At 47.2% G+C, this 19444-nt stretch overlaps 1 protein-coding gene across 2 annotated transcripts in view; it reads right to left on the bottom strand.

The window, feature by feature from the left end:
- Nucleotides 1-19444, bottom strand: part of sgcd (sarcoglycan, delta (dystrophin-associated glycoprotein)) — a 248398-nt gene that overhangs the window by 110977 nt on the left and 117977 nt on the right. For both annotated transcript variants that reach the window (XM_085995767.1, XM_085995766.1), the window contains exon 4: nucleotides 2058-2145. In XM_085995767.1, coding sequence (XP_085851893.1) covers nucleotides 2058-2145 — 88 coding nt within the window. The remainder of the gene's footprint in view (nucleotides 1-2057; nucleotides 2146-19444) is intronic.

Raw genomic sequence — 19444 nt, 5'->3', positions numbered from 1 at the left:
CAGCCGGTAACTAGCGATGGCTAATGCAGTATTGACAATGTACACTATGATGTTGCATACCAGCTTAAGCAGATTGGGACAATCGCTGATGAGTAATCAATAGTGAAGTTAGCTTAAGGAAACTCCTGGGCTGAAAGGAGTTAACCACAATACTTTGTGCTTGTGCTGAATTGAAAAGCACTATGTGGTCTGCTATAAGCAAATAAGCTGGGAATTATAACCATAACGAAATAATTTCCCTTGGGTCTCAACAGCTGTTACCTCAAGGTTAAGTTTCAGTTATCGCTCAGAAGTATTTCTTTCATGCATATAATTAAACTTCATTTTTTTTTCTTCTTCCTGTTTCCTCAACAAGTTCACAATGTTCACCTTAGACATGTGCACTCTAGGCAGCTGCAAGCTCACAGAGAAATGTTGCCTGTACCTCGACTTGGCTGGAAGCAGTCTTGTAACTTTGACAATACGAAGAGTGGAGGAGGGGTGGAACATGTTAAACAAGCATATGAATATTGAAAAATAATATTTGTCACCCTTTTTCCATGAATGAACCTTGACTGGGGCCCCGATTTTAACTTTGAATCAGTTTTCAGCGGCTGAGTTCTGATGGCAGTCCAAAACTCCCTTGTTGCAGCAAACAAAAAAGGTCTGAGATATTTTAACCCCCAGGCCTCACCAACTTCTCAACCCTACCGGGTGGGAAATGAGGCGAATGTACACGGCCTGAAGCCTCAAGCCCAGATAACTGGCAGTATCGGATGACGGTCCACCTCTGGGGGGCCCAACGATGGGAGTAGGGTGAGATTGATGCAGGGAAAGTCTAAGCTGTCCTTGTGTGGCCCAGAGGAGCACTACTGCTCCTCCTGACTCCACAAGGAAAGTAAAAAAAAAAATATTTTAACTTGCCTTTTCTGCCTTCATGATGGATCTTCTGCCCCAGATCCACTTCCTTGCTGATTTGGCCTGGCGGGGAACTCACTGCCGATTCCCGCAAAGGTTTCCTAGTAAAAATAGCCATCGGGTCCTGATGACAATGTCAGGACCCGACATGCATATGGTAAAAGGAACCCGCCAGCTTTGGGCGGGGATCTTTGCCGCCTGCTCAGTGGAGCAGGTTAAAATAGTGGCAGATCACCTCTCCCGGCAGCTCCACGGTGATTTTAACTGCACACTCGGCCAGCTTCCCTTGGGTGGGTAGGGTTAAAATCGCCTTGGTCTGCTTTGCATTGATAGAAAAAAAAACAGGCTACTGTCAATTTTTTCCCCTTTGCTCTGTTCCTTGTAGTTATAACAACCTGGGTGAAAGTGGGAACCCATCTCCATCATGGAGGCGGCCTTGTCCTGAGGGTACCATTAAGAAACCTCTTACAAAGATATCGGGAGCGGAGGGTGTGGGATAAGTCCATCTTCTTTTTTTTCCCCTCCCTGCATCCCTTTCATCGAGAAGCATCAGATCACCACTTCCCCATAGAAACATGGCATAAGATTGGGAACTCAAGGGGCATAGACAACTGAACCAAGCATGAGGGAGTGTGTGCTGGTGATCCATCCAGTGTACACATGAAGGCAGAAAACTCAACAATTAATGGCTACCCCAAAATAAAGTGAGGGAGATTTTAATGAATGATTAGAAGAATTGGAAATGTGTATAAAAATGTTTTTATGATTCAGAAAATCTTCTCCTTTTGAAGATCAATTTAGCAATTCGTTTTCTGAGGTGGTGGGCAGGCAACTTGCTGCAATGTCCTTTTGTTGGCTTCTCCTTCTCTGAGAGGAAACATTTCATTATACTTTGTCTCTTCCCTCAATTCCTTATAGTGTCTTTCCCTCTGCCCCCAGCCCCCCTTTCTAGGTGAAGATTAGGAACGCAGTGTATTTGAGAAAGCTACAACTGCAAAATCATGACTAACCACTCGATGATGCAGCACATCAATGTACTGCAGCACTACATCACCAGATCAGCATGAGTGTCAATCCTCTTAATAGTTAATTCCAGCACATACAGCTAGAAAGTGTCTGACAGGAGGGTGCCATGCCCTCGCCATGATATTCAGGCTTACCTGTATTTAATTGGGTAACAGTCTGATCCTGACTATTGCGGATGCTCACTGTAACATTCCTAGAAGACTGCAAGTAAAGGGAGCTGTCCTAAAAAAAAGCAATATTGGAAAAAATATCATTAGGAATATCCCTTTGAGGTTTAGCCTTCATGGTAAGTTATTTTTCGGGCAGCCATGTTGTTCAATGCGAGACGCAAGGAATAAATCAAAATAACGTGTCAACATCACCTTAAAGGATATCCTGGGGGCCACCACTGGCTGCTATGTATATGCCTACATATAACAGTCATTGTGTCGCAGAAGCAATACATTAGAAGAAAGTACACTGAGATGTTCCGATGTATAAATGTAAGTATTATATACGCAGAGAAAATTGTTGCATTAGATAAATGGGAAAAAAAACAGGATGTTAAAGGGTTTGGTCTTCATGAAAAAGTATCCGGCAAAATGTTGTTGTTTATGGAGACTAAAATGCCAAAAGCGTCACTGTTGTTACATCACATGCAAGCGATGCACTTAAATGTTTCAGTGAAATTTGTATCATTTTGCTGCGTGTTTGCAAGCTAATAAGAAACATATTTAAGACATTTTTTATCCCATAAAGCCAGTGGTCCTCATTTTAAAACTGAATGGGAATGAGAACTGACCTTTAACCTTGCTGCTTTTATTATTTTCCAATATCTGCTACATGCAGATGTTTTCATTAGTATGCAAATTCTTTCCTCTGCTTCACATCAATTAGATGTCAACCAGACTAGCTGATCTTAACATGGATTTAAATATCATTAATGTTTTCTTTAGGTAATTAATAATGTGGAACACTTGCTGTGTGTGTTCCATCCATTAAAGGATGACAGCAAAGTAAGACTGTGTGATGTGCTTTATCCCATATCTGTTCCACAGAACTTAGTGTTGTCGGCTCTTACTTATTATTAATAATCTATAGTTGAAGGGCCCTTCTATTTACACAGAGGTAAATCCTTGTAAATCATGTCTTTTTTGCCACACAGACTGACATTTAAAAACAAAAGGCCATGGCTCATTATTATAATATACAAACATTTGCTAGCAACCTTGCTTAATGAGAAAAGACAGCACTTGCTTCGTCTGGACGAAGACCTACTATGTGGAAATAAACAGTGGGTAGCACTCTGCAAGGACCTGATGTTAACAGGGCCCATCTGCTTTATTTCCTGTTGGTGAAACATAAGGCCTCCATAAGGAAGATAAAAATGTTACAAATAAGGATTATTAAGGAATATCATCCTGGAGTTCTTTCAAATATTAAAAAGGCATTAAAGAGTTAATATTAACCTTTGCCAAGAAGTATGCAGTTTTCAGGCTGCTGTCAAGAGATTTGTCAAAAGGTCTTGAAGCTTTAACTATTAGTTCACCATTCAAATGAACGTGCTGGTGGAGGGCAGCTTATTGGTGATTTTAAAAACGCAATCAGGGAAAATGATCACTTAAGTCGTGTGAGTTGAATTAATCTGGAAATTTATCAACAAGTTCTGTTTGTAGCAGATGTTCTCCGTCCTCATTGAAAGATGTCAGGAAATTCCATTATTTGTCATTATGCTTTCTTGTAGACTGGGACTACCTTTCCATTGACTGTGTGCCAAGATCGACATCAGACAAGACTTTCAAACACTGGACTATATTTTCCTCCATTTGGTGGCAAAAACAGGAAGGCAGATTATTATCTGAACGGCAATAGATTGGGAGAAGAGGAAGTGTAACGAGACCTGGGTGTCCTTGTGCACCGGTCGCTGAAGGTAAGCATGCAGGTGCAGCAGGCGGTTAAGAAGGCAAATGGTATGTTGGCCTTTGTAGCGAGAGGATTCGAGTACAGGAACAAGGGTGTCTTGCTGCAGTTGTACAGGGCCTTGGTGAGACCACACCTTGAGTATTGTGAGCAGTTTTGGTCGCCTTATCTGAGGAAGGATGTTCTTGCCATGGAGAGAGTGCAGCGAAGTTTCACCAGACTGATACCTGGGATGGCAGGAATGACGTATGAGGAGAGATTGGGTCGATTGGGCTTATACTCGCTGCAGTTTAGAAGAATGAGAGGGGATCTCAAATTTATAAAATTCTAACAGGACTAGACAGACTAGATGCAGGAAGGATGTTCCCGATGGCGGGGGAGTCCTGAATCAGGGGTCACAGTCTAAAGATAAGGGGTAAGCCATTTAGGACAGAGATGAGGAGGAATTTCTTCACCCAGAGAGTGGTGAACCTGTGGAATTCTCTACCACAGAAGGCAGTTGAGGCCAGTTCATTAAGTATATTCAAGAAGGAGTTAGATATATTTCTTAAGGCTAAAGGGATCAAGGGATATGGGGAGAAGGCAGGGACAGGGTACTGAGTTTGGATGATCAGCCATGATCTCATTGAATGGCAGAGCAGGCTCGAGGGGCCGAATGGCCGACTCCTGCTCCTATCTTCTATGTTTCTATGTTTCTATTTGCTAGTTACAAGAAAAAGAGATATGAGACGGGAACACTTTTTTATACTAAAGCCAATTTATTTGTTAAAATTAGTGAATGAAGGAAAATTAACCCCAATGTCTTAATAATTATTGCAGGGCTGGTCTATAATTTTATTTCATGTCTCAATGGCACTGTGAATATTAATATAAATTTAAATCAGAAATTTACAAAGGAACTGAGGTGGTTGTGTGGCTTTTACTGGTGTTCTGACAAAATAAACCCGTATATTTTGACCAAAACTCAGTTCCTTTGTCCATCCCCTTCCACTGTACAGTTCCACATGCACTGGCAGCGATTCAATACCCCGGCCAAAAGTGTTGATTCTTCATGTATGAGCCTAAACAGAGTGTATCAGAAGGCCATATGACTGTGAAAGGCAAGACAGCCAAGGCCTATCCTATCCTCACTCAATATCTACATCCGTGCACTTTCCAAGTGATAGCAACCAAAAGTAGAAATCCAAGCTGATTTTTACTCTTCCTAGCTGGAAACTATGGACTAGATTTTAAGGAGGAGGGCAGGGGGCTCTGAGGTGGTCAGGAAACCTTGGAGCCTGGTTTCCTGTGCACTAGGCCGCACAGAGGACGGAGGATTCGCGTGGGGGCCGGGCCGTTAAAAGGATCGCTGGGTGGGGGGGGGGGGTCAGGCAGATAATCGGGGGTTGGGTGGGGCCGTTAGAAAGATCGGGTGGGTGGGGGGGGATGTTGAGCAGAAGATCGTGGTGGCGGGAGAAGGGATCAGGGCTGGATGATCGGGGGTGGTGGTGAAGGGAAGATCGTGGCCAGCCTCCGGATGATGTGGGGGGGGTGGAGGGGGGTGGGGGGAGGTGGCGGGGGGTGAATGGAAGATTGTGGCCGGCCACCGAATGATCGTGGGGGGGCAAGAGAAGATCGTGGTTGGCCTCAGCATCATTGGTGGCGGGGTGGAGGCTGGAGGGGGTGATCGGAGGCCTCGAGGGCTGGTCTCCGATCGCGGTGGGTGGGTTAGGCAGGGACCCCGGATCCAGGAGGTAGGTAGAAAGGCACTTACCTCCCGGATCCAGCAGTCCCCGCCTTGCTGTAACTGCCGGGTTTTACAGAGTGTGCAAAACCCGTCCACATGCAGTTAAAAACAAAATGCAGGTTAAAAAAAAGGCTTCCAGCCACACTGACGTCCGGCCTCCTGGGAGTGGGTTGGCTGCCTGCCTCCTATGCTGCTTCCCGTCCTGCCTCGGTTAAAACCGGAAGTGGGCGGGTTGGAGGCGGGTTCAGGTCGGAAATTCAATTTTTTACAATTTAACTACCCCCACACTCCAAACCTACCCTTATATTTAGGTTAAAATTCCCCCCTATAGGCGCCCCACCACTACCCTAACAGAGACCTGATAACTCAACACAAACCAGAAATCAAACTGAGACCTTCTAGGATTACATGGCTCAGTCCCACTACAACTGCTGTATTCGTACTCTTAAATATTTAGGGCATCAGAAATATTAGGACTTAGAAATATAAAACAAGATGACAAGTTATCAAATTAAATGAATGTTGAACTTGTACCTGCCTAGAATTTTCCAATTTATTCTCTAGTAATAAAATGTTAAAAAACATGGCAGAGAACATTGAGAAAACTGACAACCAGTTCATATAAATTAACAGTGCGTAAAAGATTTTACTTTAAATTGAATAGCCATTGGCGAGCCATTGAAAATACAGAATGTATTTGATTCCTGTGCCTGTATAATCATTTGGGACTGAGCTGCTTGTGAGGTATTCAGCCTCTCTCACTCATGGGATTGCTGTTGTGTAACCTCACTATCTCTACACTGCAATAAGTTAAATAGCTGGAACAGATGGTGAGGCAAAGAATGATTTTGGCCTCATTAGATTCCAACCATACACAGGAAATTTTAATTATCAGGTGGCAACAGTTTTAATGTATTTCAGCAGGACTCACTCAATGTGGTTGAAAGCAGCTGCTCGTACAGCGAGGCCTGTCAGTGAGATCAGGATAGACCAGATTAATAACCGTGCAAACAAGACATGAACACAAAACAGAACAATTCCAGCAGAATATTACAGACAAGGCACACGTGGAGAAAAATAAATAATGCAACAGAGAAAATAACATGATTCAGCTGACTAAATGGAAATATTCTACTAAAGAGTTTTATTTCATTAGCACAGAATCAGTGTTGGTGGAAACTTTTTGGAGATATGTTCGGATTCTGTTGGGTAACCACAGGTTATTTCTTCAACAGAGAAAACTTGAAGCATACATCTCATTGATAAATTAGCTAAGCAGCTCACGTACACCTTGCTGTTTCTGGTTCGAGACCTCAATATGCTTCCCCATGTTCATTTTCCTTCTTGCTGACTCCCCCTGCTGGCTGCTAAGATGTTGTCCCACTCAATTTCAGGCCCCCCACCACTTCTTAGGCCTTTTCCCTGACTCTCACTACAATATCCTCCTATATTCTGAACTAGTAGGATATATACAGTGCAATGGAGATCAGAAACTCAAGGGAATTGAACTCGAATGTTGCATTTGTATGGCACTGTGTGTTGGCGGGCTAACATGCCGCATCACACTGCTGCCCTCTCTTCTTCGCATTTTAAATAACAACGATTCCTTCTTGTACGCACAATAATCAATTGAATGGTCAAGTAGCACAGAACTCTGGGGCTTTCCAGGCAGACACACAATGAAGGCAAAGACTATTAGTTAAAATCAGATCGTTTATCACTTGGGAAGCAGAGACAGGTATTAGCGAATATGTGTCCCCATCCATATCTCTTTATATACCAAAACGGTCTCAATTATTATTAACTTGAAATCATTATCAAATTATACATCTACGTTTGTTGCTCATTTTTATTTTATTTCTATTGAATTTTTTAAATTTAAAAAAATTATTATTGCCGATGACTTCAGTGGGAGCACTGTCAGGTAAGGAGTTACTGATCATTAATCAGAAGAGATATATTCATTAACCCAGGGTGTCAGTTCAAAGGTATGTACAACAATTCAGCTTCTTCATACTGTCCAGCTCAGTCATTCCCCCAAGCCAATTATCTCAGTGTCATCTACACTAACTATTTAATGGCAAAATCACTGCCGCGTCAAGAAGTGAATGTACCTACAAATGTTGGCTGGAATTTTCCTATTGCAGAGCGTGCGGGTTTGGGGGCGGGTCGCCAGTTAAAAGTGCGGAGTTCTGCATTTAACTTGGGTGCATTTCGAGGCATGCCACGGACCCACTCAGGAGAGGCAGGCGACCTCATTGAGGCACTTAACTGCTCGTTCAAAGACCCTTAACTGCCTTTTTAACATCAGGCTTTGGCTTTAACTTGTTGCATATGGGATTCACGCACCTCAGGAAGCTCGCCTGTGAAGGGGAGGCGGAAGCTCAGTGGCCATTGTGCGAGTTCATTAAGTGACAGTTGGAAAAAACACATAAATACTCCCACATTACACCTGCTTCTTTACCTAATGGAAAGGCTCTTGCTGACTCCATTTTATGCAGAGATTTAGCTTTCAGAAGTTTGCAGGTCATTTCTGCAACCTCGGAAGCCATTCTCACCACATTGCTAGTCACTATCACAACATTCAAAAATTGTGCTTCTGATCTCCACTTTACCTGCCATCTAATACATCAGCATGGGTGTCGTTTATGCTGTCTCGCCTTGGACCTCAGAATCGGACCAAGATGAGCCCCAGCACCAACAACACCAGCAACACCACCAGCAGCAGCCACCACAACAGCAGCCTTCTCCTCACCGACCTGATGCTCCACAGGAGAGAGGGAGTCAGCACAGGGCTGCAGTGCGCCGGAGGCAATCCCCCCAACACAGGGTATACAGGCAGAGGATGAGCTTCCTGGACATGACTGAGCAGCAGTGCTTCAGGAGGCTCAGGTTATTGCGTCAGGTCATCGCAGATATTTGTAGTTTGCTGGAACAAGACCTGCTGCCCAGAGGACCCGGTGGACATGCCTTACCGAAAAACTTAGCGCCCCTCCGCCGGCAATTCAGTAGTAGCGCCCCAAGCAGGAGGTGGAGCGATACTGCAAGCGCTCCGCCACCTTCTTGGGACACTATAACTGAAGATTGCCGTGCCACGTGCAACAGCGCCACGCGCTGTCAAAGTCACCACCACCCTCAACATCTTCACCTCTGGCTCCTTCCAGGGATCTGCAGCAGACATTTGCGGGGTCTCACTGTCGGCCACCCACAGATGCATCACCCAGGTGATCGATGCCATGTTTCACAAGTCAGCCAATTATGTCAACTTTTCCACTGATGAAGCCAGTGTTACTAAGCGAGCGATCAACTTTGCGGCTCTGGCTGGATTCCCACAGGTGCAGGGCATCATCGACTGCACACATGTGGCCATCAAGGCACCCCCACATAACCCAGGAGTGTTTGTGAACCGCAAGGGCTTCCACTCCCTCAATGTGCAGCTCGTCTGCAACCATAAAAAGATCATCATGCATGTGTGCACCAGATTCCCTGGCAGCTGTCATGTCTCTTTTGTCCTGTGCCAATCTACCGTCCATCAGCTCTTCGCATCTCCAAACAGACTTACCAGCTGGCTGCTTGGAAACAAGGGCTATCTACTGAAGACGTGACTGATGACACCCTTGAGGAGGCCAAGCAATGAGGCCGAACAGCATTATAATGACAGCTACATGTCAACCAGATGTGTCAGTATGCACCAGCCAGGGTCTCCAGGATCATTGTCATTTGCTGTCACTGCACAACATAGCGCAGCAGCGAGGATTGGAGTTGCAGGAGGAGCAAGGCGCACAGCACATAGCCTCTTCAGAGGAGGAGGAGGAGGAGGAGGAAGATGAGGAGGAGGAGGAGGAACCAGAGGTACAGATGGCACCAGCAGCAATGTACGTTGCTGCCTGGGCGGCCTCATAATGGCCAAATTTACTTACCTTGCACCAGTGCACCCATATGGCTCACAGATGCTGTACTCACATGCCCCCCCCCCCGCACCCCCCGCCAACAACATCACAAAGCAGTCCTACAAAGACCAAGCCATTCCTGTCACCCAAACCCCCATTGCTCGAGGTTAAGTAATGTTTCACCATTCACTTCAAGTTACAAAGCCTCTTCCCAGGTAGCAGGCAAAAATAGACAAGACGGAAAAGTTGTGCAAAGAAATAAATTTATGTGCGTCATAAATAGAACTGAAACTTAACATTAACATTTTGTCATACACCCATGTGCATACCCTTGTGCATCTAGGATTGTGTATTTTTTCGTTTACGTGTCAGAACTGGAAAAAGTTAGAGATGTAACAGATTTTAAGCAGGTGCAGGGGCAAGGAAAGAAACATAGAAACACAGAAGATAGGAGCAGGAGTAGGCCATTCGACCCCTCGAGCCTGTTCCGCCATTTAATGAGATCATGGCTGATCATCCAAATTCAGTACCCTGTCGCTGCTTTCTCCCCATATCCCTTGATCCCTTTAGCCTTAAGAAATATATCTAACTCCTTCTTGAATATGTTTAATGAATTGGCCTCAACTGCCTTCTGTGGTAGAGAATTCCACAGGTTCACCAATCTCTGGGTGAAGAAATTCCTCCTCATCTCAGTCCTAAATGGCTTACCCCTTATCCAGGCATGTGACCCCTGGTTCTGGACTCCCCCGCCATTGGGAACATCCTTCCTGCATCTAGTCTGTCTAGTCGTGTTAGAATTTTATAAGTTTCAATGAGATCCCCTCTCATTCTTCTAAACTCTAGCGAATACAAGCCCAATCGACCCAATCTCTCGTCATTCCTGCCATCCCAGGTATCAGTCTGGTGAATCTTCGCTGCACTCCCTCCATGGCAAGAACATCCTTCCTCAGATAAGGTTACCAAAACTGCACACAATACTCAAGGTGTGGTCTCACCAAGGCCCTGTACAACTGCAGCAAGACATCCTTGCTCCTGTACTCGAATCCTCTTGCTATGAAGGCCATTTGCCTTCTTAACCGCCTGCTGCACCTGCATGCTTACCTTCAGCGACTGGTGCACAAGGACACCCAGGCCTCGTTGCACTTCCCCTTTTCCCAATCTATTGCTGTTCAGATAATAATTTGTCTTCCTGTTTTTGCCACCGAAGTGGATAACCTCGCATTTATCCACATTATACTGCATCTGCCATGCATCTGCCCAATCACCCAACCTGTCCAAATCATACTGGAGTTTCTCTGCATGCTCCTCACAGCACACACGCCCACCCAGCTTTGTGTCGTCTGCAAACTTGGAGATATTACATCTAGTTCCCTCGTCTAGATCATTAATATATATTGTGAATAACTGGGGTCCTAGCACCGATCCCTGCGGTACCCCACTAGTCACTGCCTGCCACTTGGAAAAAGACCCATTTATTCCAACTCTTTGCTTCCCGTCTGCCAACCAGTTCTCTATCCAATTCAGTACCTTACCCCCAATCCCATGTGCTTTAACTTTGCACGCTAATAAAAGGGGGGAGGGGAGCAAAGAACAAAAGGGAAGGTCTGGCTAGGGTGGAAGGCAGGAGAGATAAAGAGACAATAGATATGGGGGAAAAACTGGGTTGATTTACGCCTGTCGTTAGCACCCCTGGGGCGCGCTAATGGGGCACAAATCCCCTAGTGCCTGGGCACAGTACCGCTAACGCCTCCCGTGTAATTGAGCTTAGCAGCGGTGGTAGCCGGTAGCGCCCTGTGATGCCGCGCTGACTGCGGTTAGGTCATCACCGTGCACAGCGTCCTGCTCGCAGACTTCCATTGCGCCCCCATACCTATCGGATATGTCCAACAGGGTTAGGGGGCGATTTTGCAGCGGCGGCGGCGCTAATAAAAGGGGCAGGTGTCGGGCAGTCATTTTTTTTGGGTAGACTGCCAGCACCTGCTCCCTTTCACTTTTTTTCTCTGGGTGCCGGCTGCGATCGCTCACGGCACCCCACAACCCGGTGGTCCAGCAGGGCCCTGGTGCATGCAGTGCTAGGTCCCTCCCCTTTAATCAGGGAAGAAGGCATGCAATGACGTGGCGCAACCTGCCGACGCACGTGGCGGTGTTGCACATAGCGCCGCGGTGTTCAGATGTAGTGCCCCAAGGAGGTGGAGTGCTTCTAGTAATGCTCCACCTCCTGCTTGGGGCGCTACTACTGAATTTCCGGTGGAGGGGTGCTACTTTTCTCGGGGCGCTTGGCGACCTTTTCCCCAGTGATTTCTCGATGGCCCCCCCGAGGCTCAGCATCTGCATGCAGCTCAGCAGAGCTGGGAGCGTCCTGCGCCCTTCTGCGAGGACTCTCCACTGCTGTCCCTGTCGCCACCATCTGCTCTTGCTCACTTGTGATGTGTGAAACACCAGGTGACAACACTACTCTATCTCTCAACAGGACTCACCGAGGTGTGCGTATCTGCGCTGGTGCTGGATGCTCTTGGGTCTGCTAGGTTGAAGGCTTCCTTGAGGGGCCGGGGGGGAGGCACTCCAGCTCGTCCTCGCCCACAAGGCACTTACCTTGTGGAACCAGCAGCACACGCCCCTCTTTCACTGCGGGGTTTCTCGATGCTTGGGAATCCTGTGCAGCAGCAATGAATTTTAAATTGGGCTCCCAATTGCACTGTGGGAGCCCGATTTAAATCTGTTAATGAAGTGTCCTGCCTCTCCACGGCGGGACACTCTAACGGCATGATATCTGCCACTGTAAAAACTGCAATGGGCACGTGCACAGCGCGTTAGGGTCGCATTTCCCACATTTGACAGTTTAACCGCCCGCGCCCCCGACCCATTCCCACCATCATGCGGGAGGGTCAATATCGAGGCTAATGATTCAGGATGCATTCTACCAAGCATTCCCTGATTTAACAACATAGGAATGTAGGAACATAGAAACAGTAGGCCATTCAGACTCTTGAGCCTATTCCACCATTCAATTAGATCTTGGCTGATCAATACCTCAACTCCATTTAACTATCTTTGTTCCATATCTCTTTATACCCTTACCCAACAAAAATCTATCAATCTCAGTCTTGAAAATTTCAGTTGATCCAGCATCCACAGCCTTTTGGAGGAGATAATTCTAGATTTCCCCTTTGTGTGAAAAAGTGCCTCTTGATTTCATTTCTAAATGGCCTTGCTCTATTTTTAAGTTTAAGTCCTCTTGTTTTGAATTGCCCTGCCAGAGGAAGTAATTTCTGTGTATCCACCCTATCGAATCCTTTTATTATTTACCTGGGTTAAATCAATTCTCAACTGTGTAAACTCAAAGGAATACAAGCCAGGTTTATGCAACCTGTCCTCATAATTTAAACCTTAAAGCACTGGTATAATTCTGGTGAGTCTGCACTGTACTCCTTTCAAGGCCAATATATCTTTCCTGATGTTCAGTGCTGGAAACTGAATGCAATACTCCAGATGGGGACTGACCGAGGCTCTGCACAACTGAAGCATCACTTCCTCACTTTTGAATTCCATCCCCCTTGAGATAAAGGCCCTTAGTGACGTGCCTCAATAACTTCAAGACTCGAAGTTAGCAGAATAAAACAAGGCTTTTATTAGCAAAGAAAAGGTGCCGGTGGCTGCACCTAGCTTCACCTGGCGTGCTGCTGTTCTACTGCAGGACAAGCCTGGACTTGTCTTAAGTAGGGCCAGGTATGGGCGGAGCCGACACACAAAGGGGGCGGTGCCCTATACACAATACAAGGTACAAACACCGGAGCAGGCAATACAATATATACAGTTAACTACAGAGTCTGATGAATGACATATTTCATCACATTCACCCCTTCTACAGATTTAGTCTGTCCGGGGGTGTGATAGTCCTCTGTGACCGACGTAACGGTTGCGGTGCCGCGGGTGCCGGCTGGGTGTCCCGGGTGGTCTCCTGGGTCTCTGCCGGGGGCGCCACCGGGGTTGTTGACGGAGTAGGTGGTGGGGGAGTAGGTGGTGGGTGTACCGTTGGCTGGTGTTCTTCCGGGGGTTATGAAAAATTAGTGGGTGGAGTGGGTGGGTAATAGTTGTTGTTGTTGTTGTTGTTGTTGTTGTAGTCATTGTCGTTGTTGCTGTTGTTACCGGCTGGGGCGAGGTCTTTTATGGACACAGTGTCCTCCCGTCCGTCGGCGTGCCGGACATACGCATATTGTGGGTTGGCGTGGAGCAGGTGCACTGGCTCCACGAGGGGGTCCGTCTTGTGGCCCCTCACATGCTTCCGCAGAAGTACTGGACCTGGGGTGGAGAGCCATGACGGTATGGATACGCCTGAGGTGGATTTCCGGGGAAACACAAACATTAGCTCATGAGGCGTGGCATTAGTGGCGGTACACAATAGTGACCGTATTGAGTGGAGCACATCTGGGAGGACTTCCTGCCAGCGGGAGATAGGGAGGCCCTTGGTCCTTAGAGTTAGGGTGACTGCCCTCCATACTGTCCCGTTCTCTCGCTCCACCTGACCGTTACCCCGGGGGTTGTAGCTGGTGGTACGGCTCGTGGCAATCCCCTTGGACAGCATGTACTGGCGTAGCTCTTCACTCATGAAGGCCGCCCCCCTATCCGTGTGGATATAGCTTGGCATACCGAACAGGCAGAACAGGCTGTTGAGGCATTTAATGACCGTGGTGCTGGTCATGTCTGGGCAGGGGAAGGCGAATGGGAAACGGGAGTATTCGTCAACAATGTTCAGGAAGTAAACATTGCGGTCAACGGACGGGAGGGGGCCCTTGAAATCTAAGCTAAGCCGCTCAAAGGGCCGTGTAGCTTTGATTAGGTGGGCTCTATCAGGGCAGTAGAACCGAGGCTTGCACTCAGCGCAAGTGCGGCAGTTCCTGGTCAGAGACCGAACTTCCTCAATCGAGTAGGGTAAGTTGCGGGACTTTATGAAGTGGAACAGCCGTGTGACCCCTGGGTGGCAGAGGTCGTTGTGGAGGATCTGTAGCCGATCCCCGGTGGCGTTGGCACACATCCCTCGTGAGAGGGCGTCGGGGGATTCGTTAAGGGCCCCCGGCCGGTATATGATGTCGTACTCGAAGGTGGAGAGCTCGATCCACCACCTAAGAATCTTATCATTTTTAATCTTCCCCCTCTGTTTATTATTGAACATAAACGCTACCGACCGCTGGTCGGTAAGTAGGGTGAAGCGTTTGCCGGCTAGGCAGTGCCGCCAGTGGCGCACTGCCTCCACGATGGTTTGGGCCTCCTTTTCCACGGAGGAGTGTCTGATCTCGGGCCCCTGGAGGGTCCTCGAGAAGAAAGCTACGGGGCGCCCTGCCTGGTTGAGGGTGGCCGCCAAGGCAAAGTCAGATGCATCACTTTCCACTTGAAAGGGAGTGTTCTCGTCCACTGCCTGTAGCGTGGCCCGCTCAATATCCTGCTTAATGCTTTTGAAGGCAGCATGGGCCTCAGCAGAGAGCGGGAAAAAGGATGCTTTCAAGAGGGGACGGGCTTTATCGGAGTAGTTAGGGACCCTATGGGCATAATACGAGAATAACCCCAGGCACCTTTTCAGGGCTTTGGGAGTGTTGGGCAGGGGCAGCTCCCGTAGGGGGCGCAATCGGTCGGGGTCTGGTCCGATTTCCCCATTCTCCACCACGCTGCCTAGTATGCAAAGGCGCGTGGTGTTGAAAACGCACTTGTCCTCGTTGTAGGTGAGGTTGAGTTTTTGTGCGGTTTTCAGAAACCTCGCGAGGTTTGAGTCGTGGTCCTGTTGGTTGTGGCCGCAGATGGTGACGTTGTCAAGATAGGGGAAGGTTGCCTGCAAGTGGTGGTCATCGACCATGCGGTCCATCTCCCTCTGAAAGACCGAGACCCCATTCGTTACCCCAAAGGGGACTCTGAGGAACTGCTAGAGGCATCCGTTTGCCTCGAAGGCGGTGTACGAACGGTCCTCTGGTCTGATAGGGAGCTGGTGGTACGCTGACTTGAGGTCGATGGTGGAGAACACCCGGTATTGGGCGATTTGGTTCACCATCTCGGATATGAGGGGTAGCGGGTAGGCGTCTAGTTGGGTATAGATGTTGACTGTTTGACTATAGTCAATCACCATCCGCTTCTTCTCGCTACCCCTCACCACCACCAGTTGGGCGCGCCACGGGCTGTTGCTGCGTTCAATAATGCGCTCCTTCAGGAGCCTGTCTACCTCGGTCGCGATAAACCGCCTGTCCTCCCAGCTGTACTTCCTGCTTTTGGTCGCTATTGGCCGGCAGTTAGGGGTAAGGTTCGCGAATAGCGAAGGCGGCTTTACCTTCAGGGTAGCCAGACCGCACACTGTGAGGGGCGGCTGGGTCCCACCGAAATTGAGCGTGATGCTTTGGTGGTGGCACTGAAAATCCAGGCCCAAGATCACGCTCACACATAAATCTTTCATAATTAACAGTTTAAAATTATTATACACAGTGTCTTTAACGGACAATCGTACCGCGCAGTAACCCGCAATAGTCGCTATCTGGGTTTTGTCGGCCATAGAGATCCTGCCCTGAGTAGGGACTATAGTTAGAGAGAGTCGTTGTACCAGATCAGGGTGAATGAAGCTCTCCATGCTCCCGCTGTCAATTAAACATTTAACCTTGCACCCATTTACCTCAATGTCCACCATCGATTTGGATAGTGGGTGCGGTCTGGACTGGTCCACTGTGATCGATGCCACTGTAGGGCCCTGATCGGGACAAGATGGTGGGCCACGCGAGGCCGGGTAAGATGGTGTCCACGCTGTCTGCTCGCGAGATGGCGGACCCCACGAGGTTGGACAAGATGGCGTCCAAGATGGCCGCTCCCACGGCGCGCACGCGGCGGTGGCGGTTTTGCCTGCGGGGTTCCCTCTGCACACCTTCCCAAAGTGCCCCTTCTTACCGCACTTAAAGCAGGTGGTGCCTTTCGCCGGGCACAGGTTCCTGGTGTGCTTCGGCTGCCCGCAGAAGTAGCATTTGGGGCCCCGATGCGTCGCGGCGGTGGTAGGGCTTCTGGGGGGAGAGCAGGGCCCCGATGGTGTTGGGCTACTGGGCTGGGAAACAGAGGCGGCGTGGGCCGCGCGGCCTGCCGAGTAGGAGTCAGAGTTCTTCTGAGCCACATCCAACGATCGCGCTGTGTCCACAGCCTGTGTCAGATCTAGGCCCGTTTTCTCTAGCAGTCTCTGCCGGATATAATTAGAGCTAAGGCCTGCGATAAAGGCATCCCGAATCAGCTCGTCTGTGTATACCGTGGCTTTCACGTCTTTGCATTTGCAGTCTTTGCCAAGCACTTTTAGAGTGACTAGAAAGTCCTCTAGCGACTCTCCGGGTCGCTGTGTGCAGGTAGCAAGCAGGTGCCTGGCGTACACTTCATTGGTAGGCCGCTGATAGTGGGCCTTTAGGATGTTGCAGGCATCCAGGTAGCTGGCGGCATCTTGTATGAGTGGAAAAACCCGGTGGCTTACCCGATTCTGTAGGATCCCGAGTTTCACATCTCCGGTGGCTGTAGAGGCTGTGACGGCTTCGGAGTTGGCCATAAAGAATTCCAGGCACTGGAACCAGTGTCCAAACTGTGCCGATGCATCCGAAGCATGCGGGTCCAAATCCAAGCGTTCCGGTTTCAAAAGTTGATCCATCGTTAAAAGTTTGCTAATAAAATTGACGTGCCTCAATAACTTCAAGACTCGAAGTTAGCAGAATAAAACAAGGCTTTTATTAGCAAAGAAAAGGTGCCGGTGGCTGCACCTAGCTTCACCTGGCGTGCTGCTGTTCTACTGCAGGACAAGCCTGGACTTGTCTTAAGTAGGGCCAGGTATGGGCGGAGCCGACACACAAAGGGGGCGGTGCCCTATACACAATACAAGGTACAAACACCGGAGCAGGCAATACAATATATACAGTTAACTACAGAGTCTGATGAATGACATATTTCATCACACTTAGTCTTTGTGATTACTTTCCATCTCTGTGTACTAGCTTTTAGTGATTTGTTTACATGGACACCTAAGTCGCTTTGCTCCTCCACAGCGACTAATCTCTCATCATTAAAAAATATTCAGATTTATCTTCCTAGATCCAATGTGGATGACCTCACACTTCCCCACAGTGAATTCCATCTGCCATAGTTTTGCTCACTCACTTAATCTGTCTATGTCCCTTTGTAACTACTTGCTCCCTTCTACACAATTTACTGTGCCTCCTTAGGGTCATCTGTAAATTTGGATATACAACTTTCTATTCCTTCATTCAAGTCAGTAATATATATGGTGAAAAGCTGAGGCCCCAATACAGATCCCTGGGGAACACCACTTGTCACAACTCCCAATCAGAGAACAAACCCTTTATGCCTACTCTCTGTCTTCTACCTCCCAACCAATAACCCACCCATGTCACAAGGTTACCTCCAATTCCGTGCGATCTTACATATCTCTCTAAACTGTCTGCAGATCTCCACCTCTAATTCAACTCCACTGTTTGGTGGCCCGTATCACGCACTAGGAATTGTACCATTTTGCTTCCTATTTCTTTATTCTATTCATATGGTTCTGCCATCTTTCTCCCTCCCTATCTCTCCTGAAGATGTCATAGCCAGGACTATTAAGTACTCAACCCTGTTTAAACTTAAGCCACATCTCCGTTATAGCTATTATATCATATTCCTCCACAGTTACTAATGCTTCGAACTCTCCAATTTTGCTTTGACTGTGTTTTGCATTCATGTACATATCACTCAATCCTGATTCCATTTTTTTTAGAATATTGGCCTTTACTCTTTTTCTCAGTTTTCCTGTTTGACTCTTTAATATCCCTTGCCCATTCTACAACAGTATTTTTTAAATCTCAAACTACCACACAGCCTGTTTCTTTCCCTTTCTTCTCGGATATTATTCTCTCACTATTTATTTTAGCTACGCCTTCTGCTTCTGGTTTAAATCGGCCTTTTGATGTGTGCAAAATGACTGCCATATTTGCCTGCAATCAATGCATACCAAAGTAATTTATTGTTTGTGAAGTGTTTTGAGATGTCTCTGAGAGATATGAAAAACTTTCCAAACAAGTTTTCAGGGATTTAGGTAACTCTTTGTGCAGAAGAATGTTAACCCTAAATCTTCAAATTACTTCAACATCAGGGCCCTCTAACTTGGACTGAAATCCTGTGTCGATCTTACAATTGACTGGGGCATTATTAAGGAACTACCTCACAACCTCAGGTTTCTAGCTTTCTGTTCTAGTTCAGCAAATAATACATATTCACTCTCTGAATAGTACTTGCAGCTTTCTATTTCTGGCATGCATCCTATAAATGTCTCTTCTTCTGATGGAGTACTTCATGTCTCTAGCAGAGCACACATCTCTGGAATACAGTGAAGAACATCAACACCTATCTGATTTAATTGGTGGGCTTCTCTTTGAACTTATAGCTTTGCTCCAAGTGGTATTTTAGCTGGGGCATTTTAGTGCGATGCTAAGGTTTCCTCCATACCTTCAACTGATCTATAATTGTTTTTTTAAATTACTGCCCATTGACTTTTAGTGGCTTCACTCTATCTTGTTTCTGTACTGAATTCTCATTTGTAATGACAGGGTTGAGCTTTCTGACAGTCTATGATCCAGCCACAATTGTTTCATGGTGTAGTGTGACGTAGTTACAGAGCTTTGCTAAATGGTATAAAGTTGTGATGAAACATGTATATTAGTCAGCAGATTCTTCTTGTCTTTTTCAGATGAACCAGAAGCTTCCCTGTTCTGCTTAAATCTTTGAATGGACTTAGCCTGCTCCTCGGGCTTTTTGAAATTAAAATTCTCTGGGAGTACTTAATTAAAATGCTGCCTTTTTTTCCTGTGCTGTGCTCCTGCTAGTTAGGTGCAGCCTCTATTGTACTCCCACTTAGACTCTTGTTTTTAGGCCTCTCACATTTAGTCTGGCTCTTTCCTTATTGCACAAGCAGGTTAAGTGCTATCACGTGGCGTTGTGAGTTTTTTTAGTCAAACTT

This window comes from Somniosus microcephalus, chromosome 8 (genome assembly GCF_052327205.1).
Source record: "Somniosus microcephalus isolate GS21.2 chromosome 8, FLI_Smic_1.0, whole genome shotgun sequence".
NCBI classification, from domain to species: domain Eukaryota; kingdom Metazoa; phylum Chordata; class Chondrichthyes; order Squaliformes; family Somniosidae; genus Somniosus; species Somniosus microcephalus.
The sequence above is the reverse complement of the archived record's forward strand: the minus strand, read 5'-3'. Positions and strand labels throughout refer to the sequence as shown.